This window comes from Macaca fascicularis, chromosome 7 (genome assembly GCF_037993035.2).
Source record: "Macaca fascicularis isolate 582-1 chromosome 7, T2T-MFA8v1.1".
Classification (NCBI taxonomy): Eukaryota; Metazoa; Chordata; class Mammalia; order Primates; family Cercopithecidae; genus Macaca; species Macaca fascicularis.
The window spans coordinates 137,121,903-137,145,119 of NC_088381.1; the positions used below are offsets into that span (position 1 = coordinate 137,121,903).

A 23,217-nucleotide genomic window follows, 5' to 3' on the forward strand; every position below is an offset into this window, starting at 1 on the left:
AGCTTCCTGAGTAGCTGGGATTACAGGTGCCTACCACCACGCCTGGCTAATTTTCATAATTTTAGTAGAGATGGGGTTTCACCATATTAGCCAGGCTGCTCTCAAACTCCTGATCTCAAGTAATCCACCTACCTCGGCCTCTGAAAGTCCTGGGATTATAGGCATGAGCCACCACACCTGGCCAGGCCACTTACTATTTACTGTTGCACTTTTACTGTTATTTTAATAGTACAGAAATAGTGCTGTATACTCATTTCTTTCTCACATATAGGAAAACAGAAACTACATGGAGAAAGCCACATGTTATAGAAGAATGAAAAAGGGACTATTTTGTGGCTTGCTTTATTTATTTACATTAACCTGCCTGGCGCTGTGAACACTTCAGTTTGCAACCTCCTTCTATGCATCTTGGATCTCTCTCTAAGTTCTACCTTTTTCTTTTTCTTTCCTTATCCTTTCTCTTTTATATCCCCCTGCCTTACCCTACGATAACCAAATCAGTTTCTATGAAGAACTACTGAGCCTTCTGGAGCAACAGAAAGTGTTGACTCAAGCCTGTTTCCTCCACTCCCTCGCTGCCCCACCTTCCAGAGAAGTCAAAAAAATCTCCCTACCAACTGACTGAGGATTACAATTTTTTTTTAATTGAGAAGCAAAAGTTTTCCTTCAACTGTTAGGTCATCAAAGGTTTAAAATGCAAAATACTTTGAAGAAGATCCATTAAATAAAAAATTCATTCATTAATCAGCAGTTAGAGGTGAGAGTCTAGCTTATTGTTTGTTTGTTTTTCCTAGATCACACTTCATTGTGCAGATAGCCTGTTGTTTTGATTGATATGATTTTATGTCATTAAGAGAGCCCTGGGGAACTGTCAGAGGGCAGGGAGATTTCCTGGGGTGAGGATGGAGATAGAGATGGAATACAGAGATTATAAAGATGAAGAAATTAAACTATTATACTATTTCACCTGGAAATTTATAGCAGTTCTTTTAGTTTGTGGGCATGGATATTGTAAATGGGACTTTTTTAGAGGAAAACTTGTTTATGTAAAGGTTTATATTCTGTATATAAATGTATTTTTGCCATTTGTTTTGCAGATTGTGGGATTAGTGATATGCTTTTCTAAAGAGTAGAAAAGTCGAAGATGTCTAGACAGAATTTTGTGGCTTTGACAGTGACTACCCTTCTGGGTGTGGCTATAGGGGGGTTTGTCCTCTGGAAAGGCATCCAGCGCCGCCGAAGGAGTAAAACGAGCCCCGTGACCCCACAGCCACAGCAGAAAGTGCTGGGCAGTAGAGAGCTGCCCGCTCCAGAAGATGATCAGCTGCACTCCAGTGCCCCCAGATCCTCGTGGGAGGAACAGATCCTTAAAGCAAAGGTGGTGACGGTGTCTCAGGAGGCAGAGTGGGATCAAATCGAGCCCTTGCTTAGAAGTGAATTAGAAGATTTTCCAGTACTTGGAATTGACTGTGAGTGGGTAAGTTAAAAAGCAAACGTTAAAAAAACAAAAACAAAAACAAAAAAAACAACTTCTGCTTTTCCAACTGGGACCTTGGACAGTCAAGTAGAAAATAAGGTTAAAGGAGAATGAATTAGCTTGTTCTCAACTTGCTTGTAAGCAGATTTTAGCAGAGAAAACGAAGCTGCTGTTCCTCTCAGGATGGGGGAGTACTTACAATTATGGATTCTGGAGTCAAACCTATATGAATTCTATTTCCCCCACTTATTCTGTGAACTTGGGCAAGCTATTTAGCCTCTCTGAGTCTTTGGTTTGTTGGTTGGTTGTAATAGGAACATCATGGTACTTACCTCCAGTGGCTTTTCTAAGGGTTCAAATAACCCCTAGAAAGGATTCAGCACAGTGTTAACATGTAGTAGTAAGTGTTCATGAAATATTAGCCACAGTTAATATTTGTAGTAGCGTTTTCATTAGGATGCCATGGAGAAAATAAGGAAGTCTATTTAAATGGAAATTATTACTTAGGATTTTAAAAGATAAGAGTTAACATTTGAAACATCATTTACTCTAAGCCATGTACTGTATGTTTTGCTTGCATCATCTCATTTAATTTTCACAGTATGGGCATAATTTGGAGATATTGCAGGTTCGATGTTAGACCATGGCAAAAAAGCAAATGTTGCAATAAAGTGAGTCACGTGAGTTTTTTGGTTTACTAGTGCATATAAAAGTTATGCTTATGCTGAGTGTGGTGGTGGCTCGTGACTGTAATCCCAGCACTTTGGTAGGCTAAGGTGGGGAAAATCAGTTGAGGCCAGGAGTTTAATACCAGTCAGCCAGGTCAGCATAGCAAGACCCCATCTCTACAAAAAGAGAAATTAGCCAGGTGTGGTGACACCCACCTGTAGTCCCAGCAACTTGGACTGAGGCAGGAGGATTGCTTGAGCCCAGGAGGTTGAAGCTGTAGTGAGCTATGAACACATCACTGCACTTCAGCTTGAGTGACAGAGGGAGATCCTATCTCAGGGGGAAAAAACAAAGTTATATTTGTACTATACTATAGTTTATTAAGTGTGCATTAACATTATATCTTTAAAAAGTACATACTTAAATAGTTTATTGCTAAAAATTGTTAATAATTATCTGAGCCTTCAGCAAGTTGTAATCTTTTTGCTGGTGGAGGGTCTTGGCTTGATATTGATGACTGCTGACTGATCAGGTTAGTGATTGCTAAAGGTTGGAGTGCCTGTGACAGTTTCTTAAAATAAGACAACAAAGAAGTTTGCCACGTTGATTGACTCTTCTTTCATGAAAGATTTTTCTCTACTATGTGATGCTATTTGATAGCATTTTACCCACAGTAGAACTTCTTTCGAAATTGGAGTCAGTCCTCTGAAACCCTGCCATTGCTTTATCAACTAAGTTTATGGAATATTCTAAATCTTTTCTTGTCATTTCAGCAGTGTTCACAGCATCTTTGCCAGGAGTAGATTCCATCTCAAGAAACCACTTTCTTTGCTCATCCACAAAAAGCAACTCTTCATCTGTTAAAGTTTTATCATGAGATTACAGCAGTTTAATAACATCTTCAGTCTCCACCCCTAATTCTCTTTATCTTGCTCTATCCAGGAAATGTAATTAAGAGTCCCTAAGCAGGCCGAGCGCAGTGGCTCAAACCTGTAATCCCAGCACTTTGGGAGGCCGAGACGGGTGGATCACGAGGCCAGGAGTGATCCTGGCTAACGCGGTGAAACCCCGTCTCTACTAAAAAAAAAATACAAAAAACTAGCCTGGCGAGGTGGCGGGCGCCTGTAGTCCCAGCTACTCGGGAGGCTGAGGCAGGAGAATGGCACAAACCCGGGAGGCGGAGCTTGCAGTGACCTGAGATCCGGCCACTGCACTCCAGCCTGGGAGACAGAGCGAGACTCCGTCTCAAAAAAAAAAAAAAAAGAGTCCCTAAGCAGAATGGCTCCGCAAAATCAGTTCACAGGTTGATAGAAGAGGCTACTAGATGCCAACACTGTGATGACCAAAAAGAGAACACCTGACAGTGTGGGGAAAGCTTTGTAGTCACAAAAGCCCTTATACCACAGCTACTGAGGGTGTTTCTTTATATCAGCAATAGTAGTAGTAGTTTACATCAATGACCTTGTGCCATCAAGAAAGGATCGATCAGTGATTTTAATCTGTTCTGTATAAAAAGTTACATCATTTTAGAACTGTTTACATCAGCAACAATAAAAGAAAACAGGGTTTAAGTGGTAAGCTTTAGCAGATTAGGAAAATTCACATGTGCCAAGCACCTGGAATATTCCAACTAAACAATGTATAACTTGAGCAACAACAGGGTAGACTGAAGTGAATAGTAATTGATCTAATAATACACTTTAATGGCTGGGTGTGGTGGCTCACGCCTGTAATCCCAGCACTTTGGGAGGCCGAGGTGGGCAGATCATGAGGTCAGGAGATCAAGACCATCCTGGCTAACACGGTGAAACTCTGTCTCTACTAAACATACAAAAAAATTAGCCAGGGATGGTGGTGGGCGCCTGTAGTCCCAGCTACTCGGGAGGCTGAGACAGGAGAATGGCGTGAACTTGCAGTGAGCCGAGATCGCGCCACTGCACTCCAGCCTGGGCGACAAAGCAAGACTCTGTCTCAAAATAATAATAAAATTTAAAAAAACACTTTAATTACTATAGCAGAAGCATAGATAAAGTGGCAAATAATCTAACCCCCACCTCATTTTGACTTTTGATGTGTATTAAACTCAGGTTGAATGCCACATTTCCCTTTAGGCATGACTGCATTTTCCTGATTGTTGTCATAAAAAACTCAATGAAAAAGTCATTCATGGCTTCTTTCCTTGTAAAAATAAGATAGAATACATTTAAGAGATGAATAGAAAACAAAAATAGGCTGGGTGTGGTGGCACACACCTGTAATCCTAGCACTTTGGGAGGCCGAGGCGGGCAATCACTTGAGGTCAGGAGTTCAAGACCAGCCTGGCAAACATGGTGAAACCCCCCCGCTCTCTACTAAAAAGACAAAAATTAGGTAGGCCTGGTCACAGGCGCCTGTAATCCTAGTTACTTGGGAGGCTGAGGCAGGAGAATCGCTTGAGCCCAGGAGGTGGAGGTTGCAGTGAGCTGAGATCCCGCCACTGCAGTCCAACCTGAGCGACAGAGCAAGTGAGACCCTGTCTCAAAAAAAGAAAAAACGAAAACAAAAATAAAAGGAAAAATCATCCATTCATGCTCTATTTATTCTCTATTCCTGTTTTGCTTTTTCATTCACTTTTATGTAAATGCTTATTCGATTATTAGTTTTGTTCTTCGTTGTTGTTTTTAGAGAAGAACAATGAAGGTGTCACTCTGTTTCCCAGGGTGTCACTCTGTTTCCCAGGCTGCAGTGCGGTGGTACTATCATAGCTCACTGCAACCTCGAACTCCTGGGCTCAAATGATCCTTCTGTCTCAGCCTCCCAAGTAGCTAGGACTGTAGGTGTGTGCCACCACTGTCACTTGGTTCCAATGGTTGTTGATTTCTTTTTTTTTTTTTTTTTTGAGACAAAGTCTTACTCTGTCACCCAGGCTGGACTGCAGTGGTGGGATTTTGGCTCCCTTTAGCCTTGACCTGCCTGAGCTCAGATGATTGTCCCACCTCAGCCTCCCGAGTAGCTGGAACTATAGGTGTGCACCACCGCACCTGGCTAATTTTTTTGTATTTTTCGTAGAGATGGGGTTTTGCCGTGTGGTCCAGGCTGGTCTCAAACTCCTGGACTCAAGCAATCCATTTGCCTTGGTCCCAGAAAGTGCTGAGATTACAGGCGTGAGCGGCCGTGCCTGGCCTATGTTCTTGCTTTATAGTCAATATTTGTTTAGATTTACCAAAGTGTTTACCTTCCTGTATTCTTCTTCTTCTTCTTCTTTTTTTTTTCTTTTTTTTTTGTTGACAGGGTCTCACTCTTTTGCCCAGGCTGGAATGCAGTTGTTCGATCACAGCAAACTGCAGCCTTAACCTCCCAGGCCCAAGTGATCCTCCCTCCTCAGCCTCCTGAGTAGCTGGGATTACAGGTGTGAGCCACCACACCCCATCTCTTTTTCATAGAGACAGGATTTTGCTGTGTTGCCCAGGCTGGTCCCAAACTCCTAGGCTCAAGTGATTCTCCTGCCTTGGCCTCCCAAAGTGTGCTGGAATTACAGGTGTCCGTGAGCTAACATGCTGGGCCTTTTTTTTTTTTTTTAAGAGATGAGGTCTTGCTCTTCCGTGCAGTTGTGTGATCATGGCTCACTGCAGCCTCAGACTCCTGGGCTCAAGTGATCCTCCTGCCTCAGCCTCCTGAGTAACTGGGACTACAGGCATGTGCCACTGCACCTGGCTAATTTTTTTTTTTTTTTTTTTTTTGTAGAAATAGGGTCTTGTGTTGCCCTGGCTGGTCTTCAACTCCTGGCCTCAAGTGATCCTCTCACTTGGTCCTCCTGCAAGCATAAGCCACTGCACCCAGCTGTATTTACCTTTTTCTTTTATTTTTTGAGACAGAGTCTCGCTCTGTCACCAAGGCTGGAGTACAGTAGCGTGATCTTGGCTCACTTTTCCTCCCGGGTTCAAGTGATTCTCCTGCCTCAGTCTCCTGAGTAGCTGGGACTACAGCACGCCACCACGCCTATCTAATTTTTTGTACTTTTAGTAGAGACAGAGTTTCACCGTGTTAGCCAGGATGGTCTTGATCTCCTGACCTTGTATTTACCTTTTTCTTTGCTCACCTTTTCTTATATCTCAGACCTTCTTTTGGGGATCATCTTCCTTAAAATCATTCTTTAATAGTTTAGGGCCCATTGATAATGAACTTTGTCATTTTGAAAATGTCTTTATTTTGATTTTAATCTTAAAGAGATTTTCTCTGGGTGTAAAGTTCTGGCTTGGCAGTTTATCATTTTCAAGATAGTATTCCATTGCTTTCTGGCTTCCATTATTGCTGCTGAAGATAACTTGTCAGTCTATATCTTGATTCTTTGTAAGTAATGTAATTTATTCGTATCTCTTCTTAAGATCTTCTCTTTGGGTTTTTGGTTCTGAAGATTCACTATGATGAGTCTAGGTGTTTTATTTCTAGCTTGGGATTCAGAAAAATATCTGGATAATAGGACTGATACGTTTTATCAATTTAAAATTTCTCTTTGAAGATTGTCTTTATCCTTTCTTCTTTCTTGCTGGATTTTTTTTTTTTTTTTTTTTTTGAGACGGAGTCTTGCTGTTTCGCCCAGGCTGGAGTGCAGTGGTGCAATCTCTGCTCACTGCAAACTCCGCCTCCCAGGTTCACGCCATTCTCCTGCCTCAGCCTCCCGAGTAGCTGGGACGACAGGCGCCCACCGCCATGCCCGGCTATTTTTTGGTATTTTTTTAATTAGAGACAGGGTTTCACCATGGTCTCAATCTCCTGACCTTGTGATCCACCTGCCTCGGCCTCCCAAAGTGCTGGGATTACAGGCGGGAGCCACCGTGTCCAGCCTCTTGCTGGAATTTAATATTTAACATATCTTAGTCCCTCTAGATTCATTGTATACAATTTCTTCTGGTCTCTTTTACAATTCCCTTTTTCTTTATTTGGCTTTGTCTAATCTGTTTAACCTGCCCCTGAGTCTTTGTTTAGACTTTTTTATTGTGAAATATAACACATCAAGAAAAGTGCCTGGAACAAAAATAAACACTGAATGATTTATGTAAAGAGAACAGCTGTGTAACTAGAAACTAGGTCAAGAAACACAAGATTGCTAGGACTCCAGAAGCTCCTGTTGTGCCCCCTTGCAATCATTGTCCCCTCACTGCCCTCTAAGGGTTACCATTATCCTGTCTCATGGTATTTACTTTCTTGTTTTCTTTATACTTCTACTACTTAGGCATGCCTCCCTAAGCACTGTAGTTTAATTTTATCTGTTTTTTAAATTTAGTATAAATGAATCATCGAGTATGTGTTCTTTTTTGGTCTGGCTTCTTTTTCCAAACATTGTGAGATTTACCTGTGTTGTGTGTGACTATGATTTGTTGCCATATAGTATTCCATGGTATAAATATACCATGACTTATTTTTCCATTCTGTTACTGGACATATATACATATATGTATTTATATATATACACACACATATATGTATCTATATATATACACATATGTGTGTATACATAGTGTATATGTAATATATAGTATATATATAGTGTATATGTATATATACACATGTGTGTGTGTGTGTGTATAGAGTAAATATAATACAATATAGGCCAGGCATGGTGGCTCACACCTGTAATCCCAGCACTTTGGGAGGCCGAGGCAGGTGAATCACCTGAACCTGAGGTCAGGAGTTCAAGACCAGCCTGGCCAACATGGTGAAACCCTATCTGTACTAAAAACACAAAAATTAGCCAGGTGTGGTGGCGCATACAGGTATAATTCCGGTTACTTGGGAGGATGAGGCAGGAGAATCGCTGGAACCCAGGAGGCAGAGGTTGCGGTGAGCTGAGATTGTGCCACTGCACTCCAGCCTGGGTGACAGAACGAGACTCCATCTCAAAAAAAAAAAAAAATGTATATATATATATGTGTTTGTGTATATGTGTGTGTGTGTGTGTGTGTATATAATACAATATATCATTTACATTTGGGGGCTCTTGCAAAGAATGGTGCAACTGAACATTTACATTCATTATTGGGCATATGTGTCTGTGAGTGGAGTTCTGGGTCATGGAGTTTGTGTGTGTGTGCATGTGCACGCACAACTTTAACTTTTATAAATGATGCCAAACTGTTTACCAAGATCTTTTTATGAATTTACCTTCCCATCAGTAGCATATGAATGATCCCATTGTTTCCAGCTGTTTTGAGAAGTGATTATACTAATTTAACCTCCCTACATATGAAAATTGCCTTTGTTTTACATCCTTGTCCACATGTGGTACTGTCACATTTTAAAATTTTATCCATTCTGTTGGGCTTGTAGTAATAGTTCACTATTATTTTAATTTGCATATTCCTGATTACTAATGAAATTGAACATCTTTTTGTATTTTATTGGTCATTTAGATATCCTTTATGAAGTGTCCGTTCAAGTCTCTTGCCTCATTTTCTTTTTTTTTTCTTGCTTCATTTTCTATCGAGTTATCTTTATAGAAGTTCTTTATATATTCTTCACATGAACTCTCTGGGAGTTAAATTTATGTTGTAAACGTTTTCTCCCATTCCGTGAATTGCCTTTACATTCTTTTAATGTTTTCTTTTGATAAACAAGATCTGTGTAGTAAAGTTTATCAGGTCTTTTCTTATACACAGTCATGAACATATTCTCCCCACATTATTTTCTTGGAGTTTTATGGTTTTAACCTTGGCGATTCAGATTTACAATCCACCTGAAATTGATTTTTTAGGTGTGTTTGTATATGATGTGCAGTAGGGTTAAGTTTAATTTTTTCTCCCAAAGGGATAGCCAATCTGCCTAGAATCACAGATTGAAAAGATAAACCTTTCCTGATTGCTCTGCAATGCCACTTTATCACAAAATGAGTGTCTGTATGTGTCTAGATCTGTTTTTGTCTTCTTGATTGTCTATTTTTCTATTCTCCCACTAATTATTATATATTTTTTTATTTACCTTTGCTTTAAAATAACTCTGGATATCTGGGACAGCAAGACCTGCCATCTTGTTCTTTTCCCACAATATCTTGGATAATCTTGATACTCTACGTTTTCTTTTGTGAGATGGAGTCTCACTCTGTCACCCGAACTGGAGTGCAGTAGCACGATCTCAGCTCACTGCAGCCTCCACCTCCTGCATTCAAGCCATTCTCCTGCCTCAGCCACCCGAGTAGCTGGGACAATAGGTGCCTGCTACCACACCTGGCTTGCATTTTCTTATACGTTTTAGAATCAATTTTCAGGTCCTATAAAATTTTCTTGAAATTTTAATTGAGATTATATTGTATAGATAAGTTTGTAGGGAACTGACTCCTTTATATTATTGAAGGGTTTTTAAAAATTGACATGAAATTGTATGTATTATATATAATGTTTCATGCATATATACATTGTGGGATAATTAAATCTAGCTAATTAACAAATGCATTACTTCACATAGTTATCATTTTTTAATGATGAGAACACTTAGCATACACTGTCTTTGCATTTTAGTAATACAATATATCATCATTAACTATAGTCACCATGCTGTGCACCAGATCTCTTGAACTCATTCCTCCTATATAACTGTAATTATATATTCTTGATCAACATTTTCTCATCCTCCTCTCCTCCCAACCATCCTAGCCTGTGGTAACTACTATTCTACTCTACTTCTATCAGATCAACTCTTTTATTTTGTATTTTTGTTTTTTAGAGACATGTTCTCGCTCTGTCACCCAGGCTAGAGTGTAGTGGCGTGATCATAACTCACTACAGCATTGAGGTCCTAGGCTCAATCAGTCCTGCCTTACCCTCCCAAGTAGCTAGGACTACAGGCACACACTACTACAACTGGCTAATTCTTATTTTTTTTTTAAGAGATGAGGTCTTACTATGATTCTTAGGCTAGTATTGAATTTCTGGCCTCAAGTGATCCTTCCACCTCAGCCTTCCGAGTAGCTGGGATTACAGAAGGGAGCTACAGTGCCCACCAACATCAACTTTTTTAGATTCCACATATGAGAGAGCTCATGCAGTATTTATCTTTCTGTGCCTGGCTTATTTCAGTTAACAACATAATGTCTTCCAGGTTTAGCCATGTTGTCACAAATGACAAGATTTCATTATTTTTTATGGACAAATAGTATTCCATTTTAGAGAGAAAGATATATATATATATCACATTTTCTTTATCCATTTGTCGGTTGATGAACACTTAAGTTGATTCTATATCTTGGCTATTATGAATGGTGCTGCAGTAAACATGGGTGTGCAACTATCTCTTTGACATACTAATTTTATTTCACTTGAGTATATATCCAGTAGTGGAATTGCTAGACCACAATATTGAGTTTTTGAATCTAAGTATTTGTTTAGACCTTTAGTTTCTCTTAATAATGTATTTATAGTTTTATGTGATTTTTAAATTTAAGTATAAATGGAGATTTTAAACATTTTTCTGTTTCTGATACATGGAAATGCAATTGAGTTTTACATATTTCTCTTGTATTAAGGAACCTTTCTAAACTCACTTATTCTAATTACTTGTAGATTCTTTTGGATTTCTATATAGATTATTATCTTTGAAAATGACAATGTTATTTCTTTCCCGTCCTTGACATTTTTTCTTTCTTTTCTTGCCTTGTTGTACCTGGCTAGGATCACAGTACAGCGTTCAGTAGATGTGGTGATAGTGGACATCCTTGACTTACTCCCTAACTCAAAATGACAGCTTTTAACATTTCACCTTAAAGTATAATATCTGCAGTAGGTTTGTAGATCCCTTTATCAGATTAAATATGTTCATTTCTACTCTTGGTTTGCTAAGAGTTTTTTTTTTTTTAAATCATGAACAGTTGGTGAATTTGATCAAATTTTTCTGCATTTCTTGAGATAATTATGTATCTTTTCTCCTTTATTCTGTTATTGTGTTGAAATACATTGATTTTTGAATTCCTGGGATAAATCCAACTTGACCATGATGTCTTATTCTTTTTATACATTGCTAAGTTCATTTTGCTAATGTATTTTAGAGGATTTAAAGCAAAATCTTTATAAGTCATATTGGCCTATAATTTGTCTTTCTTAAAATTGCCTTGTCAGGCTATGTATGTATTTATTTATTTTTGAGACGAAGTCTCGCTCTTTCACCCAGACTGCAGTACAGTGGCACGATCTTGGCTCACTGCAACCTCTGATTCCCGGGTTCACGAGATTCTCATGCCTCAGCCTCCCAAGTAGCTGGGATTGCAGATGTGTACCACCACACCCAGCTAATTTTTGTATTTTTAGTAGAGACAGGGTTGCACCATGTTGGCCAGGCTGGTCTCAAACTCTTGACCTCAGGTGATTCGCCTGCCTTGGCCTCCCAAAGTGCTGGGATTACAGGCATGAGCCTCTGCACCCGGCATTTTTTTTTTTTTTTAAAGAGACAGAATTGGGCTGGGTACAGTGGCTCACTCCTGTAATCCCAGCACTTTGGGAGGCTGAGGCGGGTGGATCACAAAGTCAGCAGTTTGAGACCAGCCTGGCCAACATGGCGAAATCCCGTCTCTTCTAAAAATACAAAAATTAGCTGGGATTGCTGGCGGATGCCTATAATCCCAGCTACTGGGGAGGCTGAAGCAGGAGAATCGCTTGAAACCTGGAGGCAGAGGTTGCAGTGAGCCAACATTGCGCCACTGCACTCCAGCCTGGTCAACAAGAGTGAAACTCTTTCTTAATCAGTCAATCAATAAGAGATAGAGTTGTCCTTTTCCCTAGGTTGGAGTGCAGTGGCTCAGTCATAGCTCACTGCAGCCTCAAATTCCTGGGCTCAAGCGATCCTCCCACCTCAGCCTCAAAGGTAGCTGGGACTACAGGTGCACACCACCACACCTGGCTAATTTTTTTATTTTTTTGTGGAGATGGGGGTCTCGCTGTGTTGCCCAGGCTGGTGTCAAACTCCTGAGCTCAAGCAGTCCTCCTGCCTCAGCCTCCAAAAGTGCTGGGATTATAGGTGTGAGCCACTGTGGTTGGCCATTGTCAGGCTTTGATTTGAAAAAGTTATGCTAGCTTCATATAACAAATTAGGGGTGTTTCCTATTTTTATGTTCTCTGGAAGAGTTTGTATAAGATTGTCTTTCTTTTTTACTTAAATGTTTAGTTAGAATCTACTGGTGAAGCCATCTGGAGTTTTCTTTTAAGGGACTTTTTGAATTATGGATATAATTTTTTGAATCGTTATGGAGCTATTCATATTTTATATTAATGTCTCAGTTTTGATAAATTGTTTATTTCATCTATCATCTAAATATGTTATCTTTTAAAATGTTTAATTATTGGCATAAACCAAGCATAGTGGCTCATGCCTGTAATCCCACCACTGTGGGAGGCTGAGGTGGGAGGATCATACTTCAGGCTAGGAGTATGAGACCAGCCTGGGCAACACAATGAAAATCTGTCTTTACAAAAAATTTTAAAAATTAGCCTGGCATGGTGGTGTGAATCTGTAGTCCCAGATACTCAGGAAGCTAAGGTGGTAGGATGGCTTGGGCCCAGGAGTCCAAGGCTGCAGTGAGCTATGATCACGCCACTGCACTACAGCCTGGGCAACAGAGTGAGACCATGTCTCCCCTTCCAAAAAAAGTATTGACTGGCCGGGCGAGGTGGCTCATGCCTATAATCCCAGCACTTTGGGAGGCCAAGCAGGTGGATCATGAGGTCAGGAGTTCAAGACCAGCCTGGCCAACGTGGTGAAACACCGTCTCTACTAAGGATACAAAAAAAATAAAAAATAAAAAAGCCAGGCGTTGTGGTGCACACCTGTAATCCCAACTACTTGGGAGGCTGAGGCAGGAGAATCGCTTGAACCCGGAGGCAGAGGTTGCAGTGAGCCGAGATTGTGCCATTTCACTCCAGCCTGGGTGACAGGGTGAGACTCTGTCTCAAAAAAAAAAAAAAAAAAAAAAAATTATTGGCATATGTTTGTTTATGATATCCTCTGACAATTTTTTCCCCGTTTGGTAGATATCTAGGAATGTCTCTTTTTCATTCCTGACTTTGCTTACTTGTGCTTCTTTCTTTTTTCTTGATAATCCCTTCCATGGGTTTATCAATTTTATTAGTGTTTTCAAATAACCAGCTTTTTACTTTGTTGATCTTCTTTATATTTGTGGTTAATTGATTTCTGCTCTTATTTCTATTGTTTCTTTCCTTCTGTTCTCTTGGGTATGATTTCTTATTCATTATTCTTCAACCAACTTTAGTCTGACATCTTTCCATATTACTCCACTGAAACTGATCAAGTTGATGGCTTTCTTGTTTTCTAGTCCAGTGGACACTTATTTGGACTCATTATTCTTGCTCCCAAAAGCATCACACTCACATTCTTCTATCTCCTATCTTGTTTTACCTGATATCTAAATATTGAAATGGATCAGGCTTGGTCTCTTCTGTATCCACCCCAGATATTACAAACTCAAATGCCTACAAGAGCCAAACAGATTCCGTAAATGAATGATACAGAGTTATTGTTTGCATTTTTTAATACATAGGAATGTTCTCAAATTCATAAGGAAATATATTACTTTTCATTTTTTCTTTAAACATAAGGCCTCTAGGGTCTTTCATTTTTGTGGTTTTACTAGCAGCATAGATCCTGAGAAATATTTCTTTGTATTAGAAAAATGGTTGTGTACAAATATGATGGGAAGTGGAAGATGACAGTTGGCTTCAGTTGAAAAGACATCCTGGTGAATTAGAGAATTCATGCCTCATATAAATGAGAAAGCTGCCATATAGTTCAAGCCAACTGTTATTGGATTGTCCAGTTCTTTAAAAAGAAACTTGGAGTATGGATTTTTAAAAATGTGGCTCTACTAATTTTAAAATTCTGGCATAAGTTTTTAAATACTTGGAGATCAAAAATAATATTATAATAAAAGCATGTCTGTGAGTCAGCAGATGGATCCGTGGGCCACTAATTTATGTCTTCTAATTTACATTCCTTTCCTGTATTCTCATCTAATTGTATGGCTTTAAATACCATTGATATGGTGATTACTCTCAAAATCAGAATGCCAATCTTTCATATCCACCTGCCTACTTGACATCTCTCCTTGAATGTCTAATAGTCATCTCAACCTTAACATGTTCCTAACAGAACTCATTCTTGATATTTCTTCCCAAACTTGTTATCCCTAGTCTTCCCCACCTTTAAGATTAAAATCAGTGAGACATTCTTCTCTCTGAGGGTTGTCCAACAGGATGGTGATATGATTGAAAGTCAGAGATAAACAGACAGTTATAATATGTTAAATTTCTTTAATGGCAAAATATATGCAAATTCAAAGAAGTGGTTATACAAAGCAGGAAATAACACAGCATGCTATCTCAAAGAGGTATAGGTTTCTTTGAGTTACCTATAATGAGGTGTAACTGTGGATAAATCACCAGTACAAAATGAATATCCTGCCATGTTTTAGAAGCTATTATTGCCCTTCTCCTGAGGCAGGTGGAGACATTAAATACCTTTTTGGTCTTCTGACTCCTACCTGGTCCTTTCTGGAGACTCTGGCTACATATTTCCTTGCATAACAGGTACAAATAATTGATGCAATAAAGGTTGAGCAAGGTGATTTTCCCAAAACCATCATCCTGTAGACCCAATGTATTAGTCTATTCTTGCCCTGCTGTAAAGAAATACCTGAGACTGGGTAATTTATAAAGAAAAGAGGTTTAATTGGCTGTACAGGAAGCATGGCAGCATCTGCTTCTGGGGAGGCCTCCAGGAGATTTTACTCATGGTGGAACGCAAAGCGGGAACAGGCGACTTACATGGAAGGAGCAGGACCAAGATGGCGGGGAGGTGCCACACACTTTTCTTTTTTTCTTTCTTTTTTTTTTTTTGAGACAGGGTCTCACTCTGTCACCCAGGTTGGAGTGCAGTGGCGTGATCTTGGCTTACTGCACTCTCCACCTCCCAGCCTCAAGTGATCCTCCCATCTCGGCCTCTGGAGTAGCTGGGACTACAGGCGCACACCACCATCCCCATCCCCATGTGGTCCAGGCTGGTATCAAACTCCTGGACTTAAGCGATCCGCCAACCTTGGCCTCCCAAAGTGCTGGGATTATAGGCGTGAGCCACCACACCCAGCCACCACACATTTTTAAACAACCATTATCTTGAGAACTTACTCAGTATGCAGTACCAACGGGGAAGGGTGCTAAAGCATTTATAAGAACTCCATCTCATGATCCAGTCATCTCCCACCAGGCTCTACCTCCAACATTGGGGATTAGAATTCAACATGAGATTTGGGTGGGGACACAGATCCAAACTATATCACATCCCTACTACCTCCTGAGTCTAAGCTTCAGGTATCTCTTACCTGGACTATTGCAAATCTTCCCCTGACCGGCCTCCCGCTTTGACTCTTGCACATGTAGCAATCCTTTCTCTGTACAGTAACTAACAAAAATGCAGATCAGATTGTGTCAGTCCTCTGCCCAAAATCTTTCCATTGCTTAGAATAAAATGCAGATGGCCAGGTGCAGTGGCTCACGCCTGTTATCTCAGCACATTGGGAGGCCAAGGCGAGTAGATCACGAGGTCAAGAGATCGAGACCATCCTGGCCAACATAGTGAAACCCTATATGTACTAAAAATACAAAAATTACCTGGGCGTGGTAGCAGGCACCTGAAGTCCCAGCTACTCGGGAGGCTGAGGCAGGAGAATCGCTTGAACCCGGGAGGCAGAGGTAGCAGTGAGCTGAGATCACACCACAGCACTCCAGCCTGGCAACAGAGTGAGACTCCGTCTCAGAAAAAAAAAGATTAAAACGCAAATGTCTCAATTACCTACATGCTCTTAAGGTCTTACTTGCTGTAGCTTCTTTCAGCATCTCTGATTTTGTCTCCTCCTACTCTCTTCCCATCCTACTCTTACCAGCATCTAGCCACACTGGGCCTTAGTTCTGTTGCCTGAACAGGGTAAACTCATTCCTATCTCAAAACCCTGGCCTAAATTTAACTGATACGTAAACTCCACAAACTAGGGGTGCTCATTAGTTAACCTGTTCCAGCCCAGAAGATGGTCCCATGTCATTCTTTGCTGCCTTCGTGAAGTCATTTGAAGAATCACAGGCCATTCCAGAAACGATTTTTTAAGAATGCTGTTTCGTTTTGTTGGTTTTTTTCTTTTAAGAATACTGAAGCCAAAATGGATTATCCCCTGGCTTCTGGAAGGAGGACTCTAACCCAGTGTTCTCTAAATGAATCACTGAAACAGCAGAGTGTTACAAATTCTATCTGTAATGATGGTTGGTATTACTCAGTTAAACTTTGTGTTTTGTGTATCTCTAACACATTAATGCAGTAATATACGTGTATAATTTATAAATACATGTAGTATATGTCTCAAACTTTTATATATGTTGACTAATTTTAAAAACCCTAGATTAAATAATGCTAATAAGACCACTGGATTAAATAATGCTAATGAAATTAAAACGTGTCTAATGAATAAAAACGTGTTTTTAATGATGTTGATAAGCCAGGGTTTCTTGTTTTCCATGAGTAGTGATGTCAGGGCAAAAAGACATTAGAAAGCAAAAGGGGGGAAATGTGAGAAATAAAGACTAGGTATCTTATTCTTTAAGCTAAATTGACTGTCCTAGAACCATTATTCTTCCAATTATATATTCAATATAAGTTATGTAGCTAGAGGAATCATAAACATTTGGATTCCTAGTGAGAAAACTTTGATTATAGTATATTGGATCTTAAGCACAATCCAGAAACATTAAAGACAACTCAATTTACCTATCTATCTATTTATCTAGTTATTTAATGTATTTTATCTTTTTCTTTTCTTTTTACTCACCACTATATTAGCAAGGAAATCAGTGTATAGTAGACAATGAGACGTGACTGTAAAGAGGTACAAATATCCAACCTTAGAAATTTGTAGTGAGTTTTATGTCAAATTAGCAGTACTAGCTATTAGAAGTAGAGATTTATAGCTTTTTCTTGGAGAAAGCTGGTATCACAGAGGGAAGGAACTACTCATTAATTTTTAAAAAGGTGATTTGGTCACATCCAGATGAATTATTAGAGAACAGGAACCCCAGTAGTCAAGTTTTTTATAGGTGTTTTTAACCTTGGCGGAGCCCCAAGAAATAGACAATGAGATCAAACTGGCATGCTTTCGTGTGAGGATACGGAAATAGCCCTCATTGGCAAAGCAGTGCCTAAGAAGGAAGCCTAAGTCTTTTGTGGTTAGATCATGGTTTTACTCCACCTTAGAAAAGAAGTTGAGGGCTAGAGGTATCTCACGCCTGTCATCCCAGCACTTTGGGAGGCTGAGGTGGGTGGATCATTTGAGGTCAGGAGTTTGAGACCAGCCTGGCCAATATGGTGAAACCCTGTCTCTACTAAAAATACAAAAATTAGCCAGGTGTGATGGCAGGTGCCTATAATCCCAGCTACTCGTGAGGCTGAGGCAGGAGAATCACTTGAACCCGGGAGGCAGAGGTTGCAGTTAGCTGAGATTGTGCTACTGTACTCCAGCCTGGGCAACAGAGCAAGACTTGGAAAAAAAGTTGAGGGCCAGAGCCCTCCCCAATTTTTTTTTTAACAGCAGTTCTTTCGTGATCCTGACTATTTCCTCTGTGTGATTTTGGTCACTTCAACTATGCAATGTCCCTCCTCTGATTAATTGTGACACTTTGCTTGAAACATTCCTTTGGCATTTACCATGTCATTTTCTGGGCGTGTGAGCTTGTGTTTATGTGTATCCATCCTGCTCTTCCTATAAGATTATAATTTCTTTAAATCAGCATGCTGTCTTCCATTACTTTGTATGCAACTGTGGCACTGCAGGCCCAGCAGGCAGCTAGCACAGTAGCAAGAGGACCACATTGCCCTAGAGCAGTTTCTCAGCCTCCTCGCTATTGACATTTTGGGCAGATGATTCTTTGTTTTAAGGGACTATTTTGTACATGTAGGATGTTTAGCAGCCTTCTGGCCTCTGCTTACTAGATGCCTATGTACTTCCTCCCCACTTGTGACAACCAAACATTTCTCCAGATATTGCCAAATGTCTCTTGGGGTACAAAATTACCCTCAGTTGAGAACTACTATTCTAGGGACTGGGAAATTTAGGTGATAGTGTGATAGTCCTAGCTTTGCCATGATCTCACCATATTTGGTCAAACTAATTCACCTATATTCCTCTCCTGACAAGTGAGAAGGATTGGAATTTATTGGGTACTTAATCTGGGTTCTGTGGATAGCTTTAGGGAAACTTTAATCCCTTGAAAATGTATGTGAGTTTTGTGTATACGTTTTTCTAGGAATAATATCCTTAACTTTCAGCATTTTTTCAAAATGTTCTATGACCCCAAAAATATTAAGCCTCAGCCAGGTACAATGGCTCATGCCTGTAATCCCAGCACTTTGGAAGGCTGAGGCAGAAGGATCACTTGAGGTCAGGAGTTCGAGACCAGGGCAACATGGTGAAACTTCATCTCTACAAAAAATACAAAAATTAGCCGGGTATGGCTGTGCATGCCTGTAATCCCAGCTACTCAGGAGGCTGAAGCAGGAGAATTCCCAGCACTTTGGAAGGCCGAGGCAGAAGGATCACTTGAGGTCAGGAGTTCGAGACCAGAACAACATGGTGAAACTTCATCTCTACAAAAAATACAAAAATTAGCCGAGCGTGGCTGTGCATGCCTGTAATCCCAGCTACTCGGGAGGCCGAGGCAGGAGAATTGCTTGAACCCGGGAGGCGGAGGTTGCAGTGAGCCAAGATTGAGCTGCTGCACTCAAGCCTGGGCGACAGACCCAGACTCCGTCTCAGAAAAAGAAAAAAGATTAAACCTTGATCACTTATTGTATAAAGCTTTTTGTATCTTTTAAGATTTAAAGGCCTAACTTATGCTCAATATATATATATTTTTTTCTTTTTATGAACGCCATTTGTGACTAGAAAATGCTGAGAAAGCGCTTTGTGCTACTGGTATTTATTATCAAGTACCACTTATCTCCTACCTCTTTTTAAAAATTGGATCTTGAGTCAGTGATGATAGGGTTAAATGACTAGAGTTACCTGCGTGTACATTAGAGAGGCTGGATAATGAAAAGAGGATGTTTATCATTTCACACTCTACTCCTTAGCCGGTTTTTTTTTTTTTTTTTTTTTTTTTTTTGAGATGGAGTTTCACTCTTGTCTCCCAGGCTGGAGTGCAGTGGCGCAATCTCGGCTCACTGCAACCTCTGCCTCCTGGGTTCAAGTGATTCTCCTGCCTCAGCTTCCCATGTAGCTGGGATTATAGGCACGTGCCACCACGCTCAGCTAATTTTTGTATTTTTGGTAGAGTTGTAACCCCAACTCTACCAAATTACAGGTATGAGCCACCGTGCCCGGCCTCCTGAGCCTTGTAAAACCAGCATGTTCCATATGACTGCCAGTGTATGTCCCAGAGCTCCCCTGTGTCGGATGGTCACTGTTTATGGACCACTCGTATTTCAGGCCTTGGTGTTTGGGGTTCTCGGTAACCTTTGTTTAGGCTGCTGCTTCACAAAGTCCATTGCATTCGTTACTGTAGGCTTATGTGTAGATGCAAACCAAAACCTGGTCAGATGCTCCCTTTGGGAATTTAAGGGTGTACCTCTTAGACTTTTTTGTCACAGTTATATGTTGTGCTTGCTGCTGTGCTAAGGTGTGAACCACAACCCTGTCTTCCTCTGTTGCAGGTAAATTTGGAAGGCAAAGCCAGCCCTCTGTCACTTCTACAAATGGCCTCCCCAAGTGGCCTCTGTGTCTTGATTCGCCTGCCTAAGCTAATCTGTGGAGGAAAAACACTACCAAGAACATTACTGAATATTTTGGCAGATGGCACCATTTTGAAAGTTGGAGTGGGATGCTCAGAAGATGCCAGCAAGCTTCTGCAGGATTATGGCCTTGTTGTTAGGGGGTGCCTGGACCTCCGATACCTAGCCATGCGGCAGAGGTGTGGTTTGTATGAATGCTGGGATTCCTGTAGCTGTGGGACAAATATTTTAGCCAGATTTGTAGATGCCTGGGAATCAGTAGCGAAACATGTGAAATTGTCTAGGAGCCTACAGGCTTCTAAGATGCATATTGAATTTGTGAGAAGACATTCCAACTTCTGTGAAACTCTGGTTACCTAGAATTAGTCTTTTTAGATCAAACATTACTGAGGTATCTCACAGCTACAGGCTAAAAGCTGGTGGTCCCATTGGCTAAATTATGGCTGCAAAGGGTTTTTGGTTTTCTTTTTTTCCTGTATGATATTTTTGGAGCTTTTTATTTAAATCAAGAAGATTTAATGTAAAAATCTGTATTTCTGGCTTCTCTTGAAAAATTAGGTAATCTGACTACACTGAGTCTACAGTTCTAGATGGCAGCATTTGGCTGGGTAGCATATGTGCCCTTTAGATGAGCATGCTCTGTTCAGTTTGCCAGAGTCCCCACCACTTCCATTGTTACCCTGGCTCCTCCTGATAAGCCTTTGAGTTTACAGACCCTGCTTTAGGCCGAAAATGATGGTAGACCGGCCCTTATCTGGGAGGAAGAGAGATTTCCTTTAGAATTTTATTCCTATGGAAATTTGATTTCAGCTTGTCTTTTTGGGGCGGGGGGTCATAATTACCTCCTCATGTTTATGCACGGGTCCTCATTTATAACATCGTGGACTGAAACAGCCTCTTGCCCTGCCTGAAGTGACAGAGTCACTAAAAGGTTGGAGATTTGGTAAACTAAGAGAAGGCCTGATTAAAATCTGTGCTTACCACAATTTTTTAGTATAAAATGAAATTTTATTTTAGTTTGTTAGTTTGGCTTATATAAAGCTCTTATAAGTGAAGTATAATTTTTTAAAGTAATACATTAAGATATTGCTGTAAAAATTAAAACTGTGAAAGTCTATGGAGTATAACAGTAAAAGCCTCCCTTCATCAGGCCCTCCTTTCTTTGGCAGCAGCTCCCCAGAGGTGCCACTGTCACTGTGTGCTGTTAGAGGCAGTGTGGATAGAGGCTAAAAGCTGACTTGGGAGCAGACTGCATGGGTAGGAGTCTCAGGGCTGCCACTTGCCACCTGTATGACCTTTGGCACAGTACTAAGCCTCTCTGTTCCTCAGTTTCCTCATCTGTAAAGTAGAGATGATAATGTAGCCACCTCTCGGGGTTGGTGTGAGTATTAAATGAGTTAAACTACAGAAAGGATTTATAAAGTGTTTCACAAGTAGATAAATTATCATTTTCTTTGATGTCTAGTGAGATTGAGTATGTTATCTCTGTTTATTGGCTACTTATATGTCTCTTTTGATTTTCTTGTTCATGTCCTTTGCCCATTTTTGATGCATGGTTTTATTTCTTTCTTTCTTTTAGAAACAATTTGCTCTGTAATGGGCTTAGCCTGAAATCCCTCGCTGAGACTGTTTTGAACTTTCCCCTTGACAAGTCCCTTCTACTTCGTTGCAGCAACTGGGATGCTGAGACTCTTACAGAGGACCAGGTACTTCTTATCAGAGTAGTTGAAGAATGGAAGGTCATTGTTTCTGAAGTATAACTGTTTATAAAATTAAAATTCTTGGCCAGGCGCAGCCGGGCGCGGTGACTCACACCTGTAATCCCAGCACTTTGGGAGGCCGAGGCAGGCAGATCACGAGGTCAGGAGATCGAGACCATCCTGGCTAACACGGTGAAACCCTGTCTCTACTAAAAATACAAAAAATTAGCCAGGTGTGGTGGCGGGTGCCTTTAGTCCCAGCTACTTGGAAGACTGAGGCAGCAGAATGGCGTAAGTAAACCCAGGAGGCGGAGCTTGCAGTTCGCAGAGATCGCGCCACTGCCCTCCAGGCTGGGCCACAGAGCGCAACTCCATCTCAAAAAAAAAAAAAACAAAATTAAAATTCTCAAATATAGTATAAGTATTGGATAGAGATGCCTTAAAATGGATTCATTCTCTGGTGATAATCCAGTTAACTGGTCTACAATAAAATAATCACTTAAATGAAAGATAAGAGTCCTGCTGTTGTTTCATTTTTGAGGTGGAGTCTCACTCTGTTACCCAAGCTGGAGTACAGTGGTACAATCTTGGCTCACTGCAACCTCTGCCTCCTGGGTTAAAGCAATTCTCCTGCCTCAGAGATTACAGACGTGCACCACCACGCCCGGCTAATTTTGTTTGTATTTTTAGTAGAGATGGGGTTTCACCACGTTGGTCAGGCTGGTCTCGAACTCCTGACCTCAAATGATCCGCCCACCTCAGCCTCCAGGTGTGAGCCACTGCACCTGGTCAAGAGTCCTGATTTTTTTGACCTTTTACCATATGTTGGGCATTTCAGAAAAAGGGATTTTTTTTTATGAATACAAATGCATAATTAAAAAAAAACAGTGTTATAAGTGTGTAGGAGTTATAACTTATTTTAAGAAGCAGTAAATAGTTCCCTGTATTACCTTTCCCCATTCCTAATCCTTCTTCCTTCTTCTCCTCAGAGGCAACCACTTTCATTTCTTTCTGGTAATTATCATTACACTTCTAAATTACATGCATGCGTTATTCTTCCTTATCTATATATATTATCTTTTGACTTCATACTATGGAAGATATGGTTTAGAACTCTTGCAGCTCCCCTGCCCCTAGACAAATACTTCTCTTCCCCATCCTCCCAATTTAGGCAAATCATCATTTTTATCAGGTTAATATCCAGTATTTGTATTATTTATAGCTGAGTCACATAGTAAACTGCAGTTACTTTTATTTCCCAGGATTAATAATTAGTATTTTGTTTGCATAGTGTCCATGTACCTATTGTTTCCACCCCAGACTCCTTACCAGAACTATGAATCTCCTCTGGGCTGGTTCAGACACACATCAGGTCACTTACTTGTTTCATTTTCCCTTGGAGCCTTCTCTCCTAGAGCCCTCTCTCATCTGGCTCCTCCCAGGACGGACTGTACTCTAGGCCTGCTGCCCAGCTCTCATCCTGGAATTTGCATTTATCATCAGCCTGGAATTCCCTTCACCTCTCTCTTTCATAGTAGATCCTCTGTTTTTTAAATTCCATGTCTTTTTCCT

General features: G+C 40.5%; 1 protein-coding gene across 7 annotated transcripts in view; it reads left to right on the forward strand.

Moving 5' to 3' along the window:
* Positions 1-23,217, forward strand: part of EXD2 (exonuclease 3'-5' domain containing 2) — a 51,393-nt gene that overhangs the window by 17,142 nt on the left and 11,034 nt on the right. For 3 of the 7 annotated variants that reach the window (XM_005561595.5, XM_015453923.4, XM_065548954.2), the window contains exons 2-5: positions 502-757; positions 1,098-1,477; positions 19,868-20,124; positions 21,525-21,651. In XM_005561595.5, coding sequence (XP_005561652.3) covers positions 1,145-1,477; positions 19,868-20,124; positions 21,525-21,651 — 717 coding nt within the window. In that variant the 5' untranslated portion in view covers positions 502-757; positions 1,098-1,144. Of the gene's footprint in view, positions 1-271; positions 758-1,097; positions 1,478-19,867; positions 20,125-21,524; positions 21,652-23,217 lie in introns of all 7 variants that reach the window. The other 4 variants (XM_065548955.2, XM_005561596.5, XM_073997617.1 and 1 more) reach the window with 3 other exon arrangements.